Here is a 15,860-nt window from a genome sequence, read left to right as displayed (position 1 = left end):
CCTGCATTTTCTTTTGTGTTGGTTCAGGCCATAGTATGTTTAGTGTAGGAAAAGTTCTTTGTATTAGTTTGTGGGAGGAGCTGTAGGTTTCCCCTGCATTATTTCCAGGTTTGGTTTGCCCTTTCCCAGCATGCTCTGCTGTAGCTAGAGGTTTTAGTTGGGGAGCAATCTTTGCTGAGAGCAAGCAGAGAGCTAGCTGTCTTTTGGTGGCAAGCAGGCCCAGACAGCCGGAAAGGGCATTTCTTACACTTTAGCCAATTTAGTTACCAAGTTAGCCATTTCAGTTACCAACTCAGCCAAATTAGTTACCATCAGCAAGAAAATAGAGGAATTCAGGAGCTGAAAGACCCTGCACCAGTTCCATTGAGAGAGGAGAGCAAACTAACATCAGACCCAGAAAGATGACATCCGGAAGATTGCTGAAACTGTAAAGTACCTTTTGTTTAGAGCTGGGGAGGAGAAAACTCTTTATTTTGTCCTTTAAATTAAATTTCCCCCCTTTTGAACTTTACATTCAGCTTCAGAGCCTTTTTTGGGTAAAGAGTTTGATCTCACCAGGGTACCGGCGTTGCACACCCAAACCTGACACCACCTTTAGTTGGGTGTGTCTTCACACACACACACACACACACACACACACACAGCCCATCGATAACAAAATCCGTGGATGTTCAAGTCCCATTAAATATAATGGCATAGCAAAATGATGTCCCTTATATAAAATGAAAATCAAGGTTTGCTATTTGGTTTTATACTTTTTTTGAATTTTTTAAAGCCATGGATGCTTGAATCTGTGGATAAAAAATCCGTGGATAAGGAGGCAGCAATGATGCATAGCTTTCCTATCTACCACTATAACAGTTCACGTCTTCCAACAACCTCTTCCTATTAATTACCAAAGTTATAAGTCATGAATTAAGATATTGAATTTTAAATTTAGAATTTTAAAATGTGTATGACTTACTTGTCCTTTTAAACAGTTTTATGTTTTAATGAATATACAACTATGTTGTTAGTTGTTGATTTGGTGTTGTTCACTGCCTCAAACTATGGGAGAGGCAGTAACAAATTAATAATAATAATAAGAATAATAATAATAATACATTATTTTTCACAAACAATCATTACATTTTTTCAGACCTTTCCATCTTACAGTTAAAATCTGCTAATTTATGTATTTTAGACCTTAGCTTTACCACATCTAATAAAACATCTGTATAGCTATTTCCCATATGCATCTAAAGTACCTTTATTTGTCTGAAATAATTTTCTAACTTCTTATAACAGGGTTTCCCAACCTGAGGTGCCCACACCGCCAGGGAGTGTGACAAAGATACTTGTATTAATCTTGATTCAGTTTTCTTTTAGCAATCAAAACAATATCTAGGAATTACCTGAATCCACATGCAGACCTGCAAATCACAGTCAGCTAGAAAGTTCCATGTTTTGACAAAATCATGAATGTGAAGCAGGAGCAAAGAAGTCATTGAATTTTATATTCACAATTAGGGTTAATTTTATTATTTATAATTTTTAATTGGAATAAATTAAAATCTGATTGCTCAATTTAGATTTGCATTTTATGCACTGAGTTAAAAGTTTATTTTTAAAGTTCAGTTTGTCCACTCACAGTTTTGTATGTGGTTCCATTTGTAGTTAAAAAATTAGAAATTAGACTTCTTCATCTTCAGATATATTACTTTTGTAGGGTTTGTGAATAGGCATACATGCATGTATAATCTTAACTGGATCTGTGGTATTTCTAATCTTAACTTCAGTCAATTGGGCTGTATTTAAAATCAATATTGCACAGAAATCTTATTTGAATTTCTTTGTAAGAGAGAAATCCTTCTTTGGAGAAGTGTACACAGTTATTTTTAATCTGTATTTATACCCATCATTTCCTCCAGTGAGCTCAACATGGTATCTTGCCTGGCTCTCCTCTTCCCACTAAATTTCATGACACTGCATATATTTGAACCTGGATTTCACAAGTTCAGTACTCAGACCACATTTTTACATTATGTCAAATAAACACAAACAAATCAAATTCATAACTATCTGTTCTGTGGTTTAAAAATCAGGTTTGCGGTGTTTCCTTCTTTTTTATTGTAGTTTTGAAGATTATTTGAAACAGATCTTAACAGGTTCATAGATGCATTCCATGAAATATTTGCCTCGGCTTTAGTAAAACATTAAATATTCTTGTATTTGTGTCAGGATTCTGATAGATCTTGCCATAAGAAGTAGTTGCTGTTCTTTTGATTACTGATATTCTTTTCCTTTTCTTATTGGTAATGCATATAATCTATAAAAGTGTTGGATTTAAATTTTAGAGATAATAACTGAGTGTAATAGAAGCTTGGTAGTTTAGCTGATGGGAGTTGTAGTGTTTCCTTTCGGAAAAAATAATTGCCTGGCTAGAAAATGTACGGATGCATGTGGGAGGATAATTGTATTGAATTCCATCAAAGTCAGTCCCATGGGAAACCTGAAAGGACCTAAAGTAAATGAGAGGCGTAGGTAAACTAGAAGGGGTGCAGACATGTTTTGGCTTATGAACAAATCAAAGTAAAGCCTGTGAGTTTACATGGCGAGGCATTGCTTATTTTGTGTTTAGGGATTATGATAGCTCTGTCTACAGAAGTCATAGAACTTTATCGCATGGGGTTTAAACCGTTCCCCAGCGCGTTCTAACAGGTGCGTGCATGGAACGCGATGAGCACGGGATGGGGCCCAGAACACGACTTTACTGCACAGGGGAACACCGCCGCGCGTTCCCATCGCGTTCCAATTCGGTTCCAGAGGGCGCCATTTCTGGGAACTGTTTCAAAGCGTCCCCAGAAATGGCGCCCTCTGGAACTGAATTGGAATGCAATGGGAATGCGCGGCGGTGGTGGCGGCGTTCCCCCATGTGGTAAAGTTGCGTTCTGGGCCCCATCCCGTGCTCATCGCGTTCCATGCGCGCTCCCGTGCGCCCCCGTTAGAACGCACTGGGGAACAGTTTAAACCCATGTGATAAAATTCATACTGTTATCTTCTCTGGTTTACTGACATAAAGTTTTGCTGTTGGAATACTGAAAACTGGTTTACTGAACCAAAGGGAATGGGCAGTTCCTGACAAATTTGTGGAACTGAATTTTAATGACGCAGGAAGTTGGGGTAAATTGTTTTTCAGACAAGGACTAAACCTAGTTGTTAATTCCAGCCACAGTAGATCTATTGAATTGATAGTGATTTCCCATTTAGCAGCTGATCCAGTCCTGATCAGCAGATGATCTAGTTCCTCCTTGAAATTGCATTTTGGTCAAAAAAGTGTTTTAGAAAAAACCCACATTGCCTGAAGTTACATTCTTAAACCAGGTGTTTAAAGGCACATGGACTTTCAATGGGGTATCTAGATGTCTTTCTTTTTAAGGGCAGTCTTTTATTCTACATATCAGTGTATTCTTCAGAACATCATAACTCCAAAAAACATGAAATTCATTTTTGGTTTACATACCTCTGTATGTTGTTGTTGCTTTGTTGTTGTTGTTGTTGTTGTTGTGTGCCTTCGAGTTTCTGACTTATGGTGACCCTATCATGGGACTTTCTTGGTAAGGTTTGTTCAGAAGGGTTTTGTCTTTACCTTCCTCCCAACTGAGCGTGTGACTTATCCAAGCTCACCCAGCAGGTTGCCATGGCCAGGTGGGAATTCAAACCCTGATCTCCAGAGTCCTAGTCTGACACTCAAAACACCACTTCTGTAGTACACTTCACAAATTCTGAATTTCCTTTTATTTGTAAATCCATAGATTGCCATTAGCTTGGTCCGGCCTCATGTAGCTGGAAGAAGAACTCTTCTGCCTTCTCTGCTGGGTGTAGAAGATTATGTTTGTCTGTCATATTACTACTGCTAAATTGTTCAAAGAAAGATTTGAGTGCCTCTTGTTGAAATTAATAAAGATAAAGGAACATCTGCCATTCTGTTGTTTACACATTAATCCCTCTTCCCCCAATAATCCAGAAGGCTTCCAAGACATATGACTGAATAATATGTTTGAATTATTTTATTTAGTTCCAGTCTTTAGAGTTTCAGACATCTACATTTTATGAGGATTTTACAGGAAGTGAGTTCTGTAAAATGTTATATTATGTTTTCAGAATTGGGATCTTGTGTTCTTTCACTGCAATAACTCTGGCATCGTATTGCATGAAGTTTATTTAAGAGCGAGAGAGAGAGAGAGAGAAGAACAGTTTTTGACTGCTCTCTCACAAATTTTCCCTTATGTATGAGTAGTAAAATGTATATAAATGCTAGCCAATTAGTATTTGTCAGGTATTTGAAAGCTTTGTAATTGCTTTGAAAGTAGAAAAAACATTTCATAGTGCTCAGAAGAAGTTCAGATATTTTTAGCAGACAGAAGACTTCCTATTGATAGTCATAAATGTTTTGGGAATGAAACATTTCAGGTTTTCCATCTGTAGGCTGTCTGAGATGTCAACAGCCAATATGACCTGCTGTTTCCCTTGTAGCTCTATAAATAAAAGGTAGCTTGTTTAGCTGATCTTGTAGCCGAAAGCAGAGGTGTGTATTAATGAGCTTTCTCTAATAGCACACTGACTCTATTTACAACCCTGCCACTATGAAGCCTTCTCTTACAGTCATAACTCATTTCTGAAGAAAATGTGCCCCACCTTATGGCCTAAAATGGTTTGATTTCGCTGATGGTTTCTTCCCCTTCCAGACAACTGACAGTTATTCTAGACATGAGTCTAGATACGTCTGATTAAGTATTCTGAGAAAAGTAGTCAGTGCTTGATAATATATTGACATTCACTCTCATCCCAAAGCCATTCATTTATTATGTGGTATGTAAGCAAACAAAAACATGTGATAGTTTGTGGCAGGCATACTACGATGTGCTTAGAATCCTTAGAGATATAATTTTATATCCAATAATGGGCTTTTTCTAGACGTCCATGGCAAGGATCCCTGGACTTGATCCTCTTCTCCACCACCATTCCCAACTCCTTTTGTGTCATGTCTTTTTAGATTTTAAGCCTGAGGACAGGAAATGGTCTGAATAAGTATTTGTAAGTCACTTTGAGAACCTTTAGGGCTGAAGAGCGGGGTATAAATAGAGTAAGTAAGTAAGTATAAATGTGACTTGTACATTGTAGGAAAGACCTTTTAGCACTGACAATCAACATATACCTTCAAGTTAATGGCACTGCCATGGACACGTGCATGGCGTCACAATATGCCAATATCTTCATGGCTGACCTAGAACAATGCTTCCTTAACACCTGCACCAAGAAACTGCTCCTTTACCTCAGGTACATTGATGATATCTTCATAATTTCAACTCATGGAGAGGACTCACTCAAGACATTCCACCAGAGTTTCATCAACTTCCACCCCACCATGAACCTCAGCCTGGAACTATCTACTGAACAAGTTTGCTTTCTGGACACCAAAGTACAGCTACAAAGTGGATAGATAAACGCCACACTACAGTCAGCCCTTCTTATACACGGATTTGTTATACACGGATCCAAGCATACACGGTTTGAAAATGTTCCAAAAAACGATAAATTTCAATGATCAAACCTAGATTTTCCATTTTTTACAAGGAACACCGTTTTGCTCTGCCATTATATTTAATGGGACTTGAGCATACACGGATTTTGTTATACACGGGGGATCTTGGAACCAAACACCAGCATATAACAAGGGTCCACTGTATATTGCAAACCCACAACAGTGAGACATACTTACATGCCTCCAGCTTCCACCTTGAACACACCACTAGTTCCATAGTCTACAGTCAAGCCCTCTGACAGAATCACATTTGCTCAGACCTGCAAGACAGGGATTCTAAACTCAAGGAATTACAGCAGGCATTCCTCAAACTACAGTACCCACCACATGAAGTGAAAAAATAAACAAGGAAGAATGTGTACTCAGAACTGATCTATTGAAAAAAGGAAGAGAGAAAATGACAGAACCCCACTAGTGGTCACATACAGCTCCCAACTGGAACCATTCAGGCGCATCATCAATGAACTACAACCTATTCTCGACAATAATGCCACTCTTTCAAGGGCCTTAGTGGCAGACCTTTACTTGCTTACAGACAGCCTCCAAACCTCAAACAGGCACTCACCTACAGGACAACACAGATGGCGACACAAGTACTAAGCCTTGCCATAAACCAAGATGCCAACTATGCCCACACATACATTTATTTATTTATTTATTTATTTATTTATACCGCGCTCTTCAGCCAAAAGGCTATCAGAGCAGCTTACAATTTGTTAATTAGACATTATTATCCAGGAAACATCATCACAAGACCTAATGGTATCATCCACAATATTGGGGGGGGGGGGGCTTCACATGCTTATCCTCCAATGTGATCTATGCTATACTATATCAGTAATGCTCTTCAGCTCTCTACATTTGACAAACAGGCCAGTCCCTGTGCCAGAGGATAAATGGACATAAATCAGATATTAGGAATGGGAACCCAAAAAAACTGGTGGAAGAACATTTCAGTCTTCCTGGGCATTCCATCTCAGACCTCAGAACAGCAGTCATTGAACAAAAGAACTACAAAGGTAGACTGGAAAGAGAAACAGCAGAACTGGAATTCATCCGTAAACTACAGTCCCTCAGCAATGGATTGAACAAAGACAGTGGTTTCCTGACACACTACACACACTTCAACACTATCTGACCCCATCCTCATGGGGGTGCCCTACATTCATCTATTCCTCTCACCACAGGTTAGTCCCATAGCAAAACAGAGTCTGCCACTTCATCTACATGCACAAAAACCAGTTTCCTATATCTTTCTGCACCAACGACCATTGTTAAAACTGGACCTGCAACTTCATTTCCATTCACAAAGGATTTGTAATTTGAACTGATCCTCACACACCAGTGGCACATATATATCTGTACCTGGCTTCCACTTCACCAAATGCATCTGAGAAAGTAGACTGAATTCTATGAAAGCTCATGATGCCAATTTCTTTCTCTCAGTTAGTCTCAAAGGTGCTACAAGATCTTTCTATCTATAGTAGAAATCAGTTAGCCAACTATTTTGTTAAAAAGTGTTTCCTGTGTCAAAAATTTTAAATGTGTGAGCTTTGGTATAAAGGGGTAACAGCATTGATAACAGAGCCATCTTGTTTGCTGAGACAGCTGTGAAATCCCAAGCCGTTCAAGAATTAGATCTCCCAGTCTCAATGAACTAGTCAAATGTGTATGAGTATATAATGACATGCAAATTATTTTTGCATGTGCAAAAGGTTTATATGTAGAATTACACTATAGTGGAGTTGATTTGTTTTATATAATAGTGAAATGTTTATGTTAAAATTTAATCTGAAGATGTAAGCATTTCTGATGAGATTTTATTCATCGTTCTTGCACTTATATGTATTGAGCTAAATGTGCATGGGCTAAAATGTGTTTGTGAAGTTTGATGGTTCTCTGAAATATGCATACATGATGTCATAGACAAATGTGTCAAGCTACAATTAAAAAATAATAAATCCATTTACAGCTGGGTTTTACAAACACAAGAGATGGTTACTGTTATCCCAGGTGTCAAGCTTGAGAAAAATGTGTTAGGGAGTTAGATGAAGGAATGACAGATTAATGCCAGATGTCTGCGAGATACCCCTAGAAGCTTTTCTATGTTTATTGATTAGTTTCTATACTTGTCTTAGAAACTGCATATCAAGTCCTTGTTGAAATACTGGATATTCTATAAAATGTAGCCGATAATTTCCATGATAAATAATTTTAAATTAATTGTGAATGGCACGGGTTTTTCAGGAGAACTTAAGAAAGTATCTGTACATTCCAGAATGAGGGTAATGTGATGCTAGAAACTTTGCTCTCACTCTGAAATGGCAGTATTTAATCTAAGCAACATAGGCCCTGTACAGACTGGCATGTTGAGCTGGCCTGGGGCCGATTTTAGGGCTTGGGAGAGCGGAGCGTCCGCACACCCCCGAACCCTACCGTGCTGTCCAGGCGCCATCATGGCTCACCCCTGTCCACACGGGAGCCACCATGATGACATATATGTGGTGCAGTGTCCAAACAGTGCTATGCTGCACCGCATGTGCACAAGAAGGTGCCAATAGTGCCCCAGGCACGTCCCAGAAGCAGGTTCTTTTTACTCCTCGCCATAATCACCCCATAATCACCTAGAGCCAGCATGGTATAGCTGTTTGAGCAGCAGACTTCAATTCTGGAGATGAGAGTTCAAATGCTTGCACAGCCCTGACAACTCACTGGATGGATTCAACCATGAAAACCCACTGGCTGACTGGTTGGGCAAGTCACACACTCTTAGCTTCAGAGGAAGGCAAAGGCAAACCCTCTCTGAACAAATCTTGTCAAGAAAACCCCATGATGGGGTTGCCATAAGTCGGAAATGACTTGAAGGCACAACGCAACAACATAATCACATAACCAAAACATTGTGGCAGCATGACATTAGGGCATCATCACAGCAAGGGTATGATTGGTGGTTGGTTCAAAGTGAGGTCAGCATGATTCAGGAAGCTTTGCCCTCATTCTAAATTGCATTCAGTGAAGTCATCGTATGACTCTATGATAAGATTGCTTTTCTAAGACTAAGTTGAACAAAATAAATCGCACAAAATCCCCCCCAAAAACAAGTTTTCAAGCAGATAGTGAATGAAAGGTGCATAAGGGGAAGGGATTCTGAGTGCCTTGAAAATATTCACAAATTATTATGCTTTTTCTGTAATGACTGAAAAGAGCAACACCGTAAGAGTCATTGGCCTGTGGCAATCATAATAATTACAAATTTGACATAGAAATTTTAACTACCAGTACATTTGTCTGTGGGTTAAGTGCAGATACTGGAGTCCTGAAAGTATGGTCTTTCATTTCCATCTCAAATGATTGCCTAGAAGTGTTCTTACAACATATGCCAGAGGAGGAAAATGCAGAACAGGCTGTGTGGATAATTCAGTGATTCAGAGTTGGGACATTTACATCAGGGGGCTTCTCTGTAACATCTGTATTTCATGGCTTTTCTCTGATCCTCTGGTATGTTGCTGTATTGTTTTCAGTGGAGTTGAGCCAGAGCTAGCAACATGTTCAGCAGCTAGGGAAAAATTGTGCCCATGGACTGCATAATTAGTTACTCCAAAGGAAACGGCAGCAAAATGGCTGTCATCAAATCTTAGAACTGGAAACAACACAGTGGAGCATCTAGCCCAAGAGCTGCCAACTATCTGGCCCTGAGCCAGATGTGCTTTACAAAGCACTTCTATCTTGTGACTTTTTTGCTTAAACATATATGCATGTGTGTGCGTGTGCACACACACACAGAATTTTCAAACTCTCTGAAATGTCCCATATTTAACTTATATACCCCAACTTAATTTTTCATGTTAATCTAATTGTTCAGCAAGTACTTACTCAAAAACATTTCTATATTTCTTATACATTTTATGTATATGTTGACACCCAGTGAATTTTCCTGGAAAGGCAATGGATCATACAGTTATGACTCTTATGGGCATCTTTAGAGAATCACATTTCTTCCTCATCTCTTCCACTAGTCAGTGGCCTTATTGACATCAGACTTTATTCAGCAAAATCTATGTCCTGTGCACAGAGCATTGTCTGCAGAATAGAGAGCCTCTTGAAAATACCAAAAGTGATATCTCTAAAGCAGTCCGGTTGAGCCCTCAAGGCCTGAGAACTGCTAACATGAAGCTTGTCATGCCTTTTCTTGGAAGTGTTAAAGGAAGACAATTCAAGTGTACTTTGGCTGATTTTTTTAATAGTGGTTGACATGTTTTTAGAGGCTCAGATACAGTCCAGAGACTTCAGGGGGGAAAACACTTTCCTAAATCATTTTTAAACTATTATAGAAATGGATGGAAGGAAGGTGATAGAAAAAAGTGATAGAATTAAAAGTGCTAACAAATTTAGAGTGTTCAGAAATGTGAGTGGGAAGAGTTAATATAAGTTTTGCATTTTCCAATGTCTGTCATTATGAAAAGAGTTTTGCATTTTCCAATGTCTGTCATTATCAAATGAGTCCAGAAAATGCCAAGGCTCTTACTTTAATGGACACTTTCACATCAAGGGAAGTGCAAGTTTCTTCAACCATAATTTTAAGAAAACCTGGATATCACGTGTGCTTTTTTAAAAGACCCCCCCCCCCCCAATACTTACTGTAGTCTAGGTTTTTACCATCTATTTATTTATTTTTGTCTGGAATGGCTGAAATTTTCCAAAGTTCACTGGCATCCAGAAAGACATCAGATATTCCAAGAAGGAATTTCCTAACCAAATAAAATTTCTGAGCCATGGCACAGGTCATTAATTTCTTTAATTTGGGGGTGATTGCTGTTCTATATAAAATTGGCTGTCCACGTGTGTAACGCTTCGCTGTATATTTATTTATCTATAAGATAAATATACACAGAGATCAAATCACACAGGCCAAATAAGAAAGGACATTTGAAGTATAGCAAAAACCTGATAGCCTTATTTACACCTGTGCTGTATCTGTCCACAGGTTTGTCCCCTGCATGTAAAACATTTAGTATCTTTATGACCTTTCTACACATTTGAGGATCAGCTTAGGTGGAAAGGGCTTTCAGTATACTGGATTTCTTACCCAGTCTAAACAGACGTTTATGAATAGCTGTTCAGTAATAATTGGTTTTAAATCATTACCTCTTCACACCTCCTCACTGTGATATGCAATTATGGTATGCAATTGTGATTGTTTTAGCTCAAATGCTAAATGGAATCAGGATGCCCATATTCTAACTGATCCAAGCTAGAAAGACTATTTTGTTTTCCTTACTACTAACTAGATCATTGCCTGATGGAATGCATCATAAGATAGGAAAGTTGATGATGCTATTTATGAAAGTATTTACATGCTTCCTCTTAAGTTCACAAGGTAACTGACAAATTTTAAAAAATATAATAAAACAAAATACGAATAGATAAAGCAAAAGCAGTAATTAAAATGAACAGTAATTAAAACGGTAGACTCATCAATTTAGGTAATTACCCGAAAACCTAGGAGGCCAATATTAAACAGTGCAGGTTATCCTGCAACTAAATTGATAAAAGTGAATAGTTTCTCTTAAAGGCATCCAGGATGGGCAATTCCCCTTTTCTGCCATTAAAAAAAGCAATCCGGTGCTGCCTTTAATATATGGCCCATAGTGTATAGTGCCTTGCCACATGCCTGAGTTGTGTAACTTCTGGGTCAACAGAACAATTCCTCTCTCCCCCATGTGTCTCTGGTTCCCCTAAGTATCCTCTTTACTTTCTTATATTGTTGTCATGAATTGTGACCTGATCAGGGTCACCACACTACCATGGTCACATTGAGGAAAGTCATTAGTTACAAGTAGATTTATTTGATTACTAACAGATGCAGAATAGGTAAAGATTAACTATACCTTGGATCAATTATTGATCAGAAAGGTGATTGTAGTAAAGAAATCTGAAGATTAGGACTGGGAAAGGCAGTTGTGAATGAACTAGACAAGAGCCTGAAGTGTGAAGATATACAATACAACTGAATGCTAAAGTTAGGATTGTCCATATCATCATATTTCTCATCACTGTGTATGGATGTGAGAGGTGGATGGTGAGGAAAGCTGACAGGAAGAAAATCAACTCATTTTAGATGTGGTGCTGAAAAAGAGTTCTGAGAATACCGTGGATAGCTAAAAAAGACAAACAAATGGGTCCTAGAACAAATCAAGTCTGATCTCCCTAAAAGCCAAGAGGCACGTATCCCAAGCAAGTATAGTAACAAAGTGCTAAATGCCACATTGAATATGTGAGCATTCATCTGCCAAGCTAGGAATTAGAAGACAAAAACAAACCCTAACTTCCACATTCGAACTTGTTCAGAGGTTGTCAATCCAGAAAGCTCAGTTTGGACATAATGCTAAACAAAATAGTGATGGTTTTCTTAGTTTATTTAGCTTGTCCCGCTGGAAGCAGGAGCCAAGCAGGAATAGTTAGGGAGTGTGTACAAGCATACTGATCATAAATGATAACCCAGAGTTATCAGCAATACTTGTTACATACAAGCCAGGTTTATATAATCTGGATGTTTTCATTAATTTTGTGTAGATCGTTTTTGCATGTTTTTATTAAAAACTTTTTATTGATGTATGAGTAGTGTCCTGAATAACACATGGATTAAAAAAGTTAAAATCCCATATTTGAAATGCCAGTGATTTTATACAATTTTAAGTGTCTATTCCACTTAAGTTTTTGCCCATGCCATCCTTATTTTTGTATGGTTGGGAGGCATTACTTTTAGCAAAAAAGAGAAGACCAAGCTGTGTGTAAAAAGAAATATACTTGGCATTAGGAGGTGTAATTCTACTGGCAGTACTTTATAATTTCAGAAGAGTTGCTGTTTCTGCCAGTTTTGGATTTCCGTCTGATATTTTACCCATGTCGTATTAAAATGCCATATATTTTCCCTGTATTTACTTGTGCCATTGTGAATAATTCAAATATTTTGTATAAATAGAAGTGTAACTTTCCATTTTATATTCCTCTCCCATATTCCAGGAATATGCAAAAATCCAGGGTTATTTTAAATATTAAAATATTAACTAAAAGGTAAAGGTAGTTCCGTGACATGAATGTCTAATCATAACCGACTGTAGGGGGTATTGCTCATCTCCTTTACTAAGCCAAAGAGCCAGCGTTGTCTGAGGACTACTCCGGTGGTCATGTGGCCAGCATGACTGCACTGAATGCTATTACCTTCCCACTGAAGTGATACCTATTTATCTACTTGCACTGGCATGCTTTTGAATTGCTATGTTGGCAGAAGCTGGGATTAGTGATGGGAGCTCACCCTATCATGCAGCACTCAGGCCTCAAACTGCCAACCTTCCTATCTTCCGATAATCAGAATTCGCATCTTAACCACTAAACCACTGCATTCCTATTTATTAACTACTAAAATATTAACTATTCTGTTAGAAAATAACCATTATAAGTCTCTAAATTTAAACCCACTCTAGGGTTAGCTATAGCTACTAAAAATCAAGTATTGTAAAATTAAAAAGACTCTTTGGCCTGTTACAGACAGCCAAAATAAAGCTGCTTCGAGTCACAGTGGAAGTATGGTGTTTCAATGATGCATGCGTCCTAAGAGTCCAGAAGCCACACCAAAGCCACGCTCCAGTCCTTAGGGCTGGAGCGTGGCTTTGGTGCAACTTCTGGACTCTTAGGACACATGCATCATTGAAACACCATACCTCCACTGTGACTCGAAGCAGCTTTATTTTGGCTGTCTGTAACAGGCCTCAATCATCATCCCCCACCTCATTGGCCAAATGCATCTGAGAAAGTAGGCTCAAGTCTGTGAAAATTCAATTTGCTTTTGCTTGCTCCATCATGTGAAGGAGAAGCTGAACTAGAAGCACTATCTGAGCTTTCACAGTTTTCTCTCACATCATCACAAATACCTATTGGGTTTCCTGATAATGATCTCCAGCTATCCTTCCGCATCAATATTTACTTCATCCCAGTTTTTCATTGACAGAGACTTTGACATTGTTTCATGCTGTGTCTTGTTTGCTAAAAGATGGTAACAGAGCTTGGAAGTAATATGTTACAATAAACCTATAATGGTAGATTACCCTAGAACAGTAGCATTATATTTGTCAGGTGGTCTAACATTATAGCATTATGCAGTGCCACTATATGTTGCATAAGACATCATGTTGTTTTTTTTAAAAGAACACTCTAAGAACCAAAATGAAGATCACTTGTCAGTGGCTTCAGCCCTTGGCGAGTATGGAAAATACATTTTATAACTCTGAAACAAGCAAGCACTGGGTAGCACTATATGTTCTGAATGCATGACATAATGGGTTACATATCAGAACCCCAGCAATGGTTAAGATAGCTATTATCTGAAGGCCTAAGGAATACTATTGTAATGTTTTCTTTCTTTCTTTCTTTCTTTCTTTAAAAAAGCAGCTTTCCAAACTTTTGTGTTTAGATAGGACTTCCTTACTCCTACCCTAGTAAAATCTGGTTTGAGCAGCTCTGAGGGCAGCAGGTACAAACCTTACTCGGCTTGGGGTGCATCATCAGTCAGATGGCAGTAATCAAAAATTGGACATGAGACATGTTTTTTGTACAATATATATTAATTTGGGAGTAATAAATGAACTCTCCCTAGAAGTCAAGATTACTATATTACCCTACTCCTCATGACATATCATGAGAAGACGTGACTCACTAGAAAAGACAATGATACTTGCTAAGGTAGAAGGCAATAGGAAAAGAGGAAGACTGTATTTGAGATGGATAAGCCCAATCAAGGAAGCCATGGCCCTGGGTCTACAAAACGTGATCAGAGCTATTGAGGATGATGGATGACTTGGAGGGCTCTTATTCATGGGTTCGCCTTGATGGCAGTTAACAACAAACAAAATAAATGATTGTGGATGGTTGTTCTTGAATTTTGTATTCGCCTAAGGTGATATATAAAACCATGTTTCTTTTTATCTCCCATCTTTATTATCTAGTACACTGTTTCATTATTCAGAATGCTGTAGTCTCTCTTTTTTTTCATGCATGGCTGCCAAATGTCTGATTCTTCTCAGTATCTCTGATATCAATACTTCATGGTGTTTGTAAGGTTGAAGAGAGTGCCCTCCCCCATAAGCTGAACACTTGTTCTTTCTTCATGTTTAAGCTTCTTTACTTAAACTGTATCCTGAAGACTTAACACCATGAATACAACAATACAGTTGTACAGATGCTTATGCCATGCCAAGTGAAGGATTAAAGCAGCAGAGCAAAGTGTGTTTCAACCATAAATGTCAGCAGATGTTCTGAATTCTGTTTGATTTCTTGCATGTCCAGTTTGGATTTTTTTTTCAGACACTACATTCATTATAGCAGGATGTGGTTTATTTACTAAAGCTTTACAGAGGTTTTTTATGGCTTTATTGTAGTTTGAAGGGTGCAACAAAGCATTTTCTCGACTTGAAAACCTTAAGATCCACCTGCGGAGCCACACGGGTGAGAAGCCTTATCTTTGTCAGCATCCTGGCTGCCAGAAAGCTTTCAGCAACTCTAGCGATCGGGCTAAGCATCAACGAACACACCTGGATACAGTAAGCATGACGTTATTCTATATGGTGTTGTATGTGGTGCAGACACTGTAGTGAAGCCTTTCCTTTCTTTCATGAAAATGTAGCATCTTAGGAAACTTCACTGTGAGGGCTGAGAATGAAATTTAACATGCTTCTCTGTCATGCATTTTTAGAAAGAAAAAGCATTCATAATACATATATGCAAACATTCTGTGTGTGCTTTATTTTATTTATTAATGTATTTATGTCTCACTCTTCGTCAGTATTGATTCCAGAAAAGTTTACACTAAATATATATTTTTTAAAAATCCACTTTATCATACAGTGCATAAAAAACTGCAAAGACCCTGTTTAGCTTCTGATATCAGACAGGATTGGGTGCCTTTAGGATATTTAGGCCCCAAACTGGAGATTACCAGTGCATAAATAACCAGAGACAGAATATATTCTAGACTGGCTACATCTGCCACATCAGCTATAACTGGTGAAAGGTCCTTGGCTCAACCATGGCCACTTGAGAGATTCCTATTAGTGTGAGCTAGCAAGGTCCTACTAACTGGCAATGTCCTTCCCAGTGCTCTGCTATCCTGAACTAACTGACAGTGTCCTTCCCAGTGTTCTGCTACCCTGCGTGTCTATGTATAATTGGGACAATAAAGAGTTGTGTTATCCTTGCTACAAGACAAAAATGCTATCACAAG

General features: G+C 38.4%; 1 protein-coding gene across 2 annotated transcripts in view; it reads left to right on the top strand.

The window, feature by feature from the left end:
* GLIS1 (GLIS family zinc finger 1) overlaps positions 1 to 15,860 on the top strand; it is a 172,833-nt gene that overhangs the window by 101,820 nt on the left and 55,153 nt on the right. For both annotated transcript variants that reach the window (XM_089515191.1, XM_089515192.1), the window contains exon 4: positions 15,019 to 15,180. In XM_089515191.1, coding sequence (XP_089371317.1) covers positions 15,019 to 15,180 — 162 coding nt within the window. The remainder of the gene's footprint in view (positions 1 to 15,018; positions 15,181 to 15,860) is intronic.

Source organism: Sceloporus occidentalis, unplaced genomic scaffold (assembly GCF_023333645.1).
Source record: "Sceloporus occidentalis isolate IW3139 unplaced genomic scaffold, rSceOcc1.0.p SCAF_3, whole genome shotgun sequence".
NCBI lineage: Eukaryota > Metazoa > Chordata > Lepidosauria > Squamata > Phrynosomatidae > Sceloporus > Sceloporus occidentalis.
This window is presented reverse-complemented; position numbering and strand designations above follow the sequence as displayed.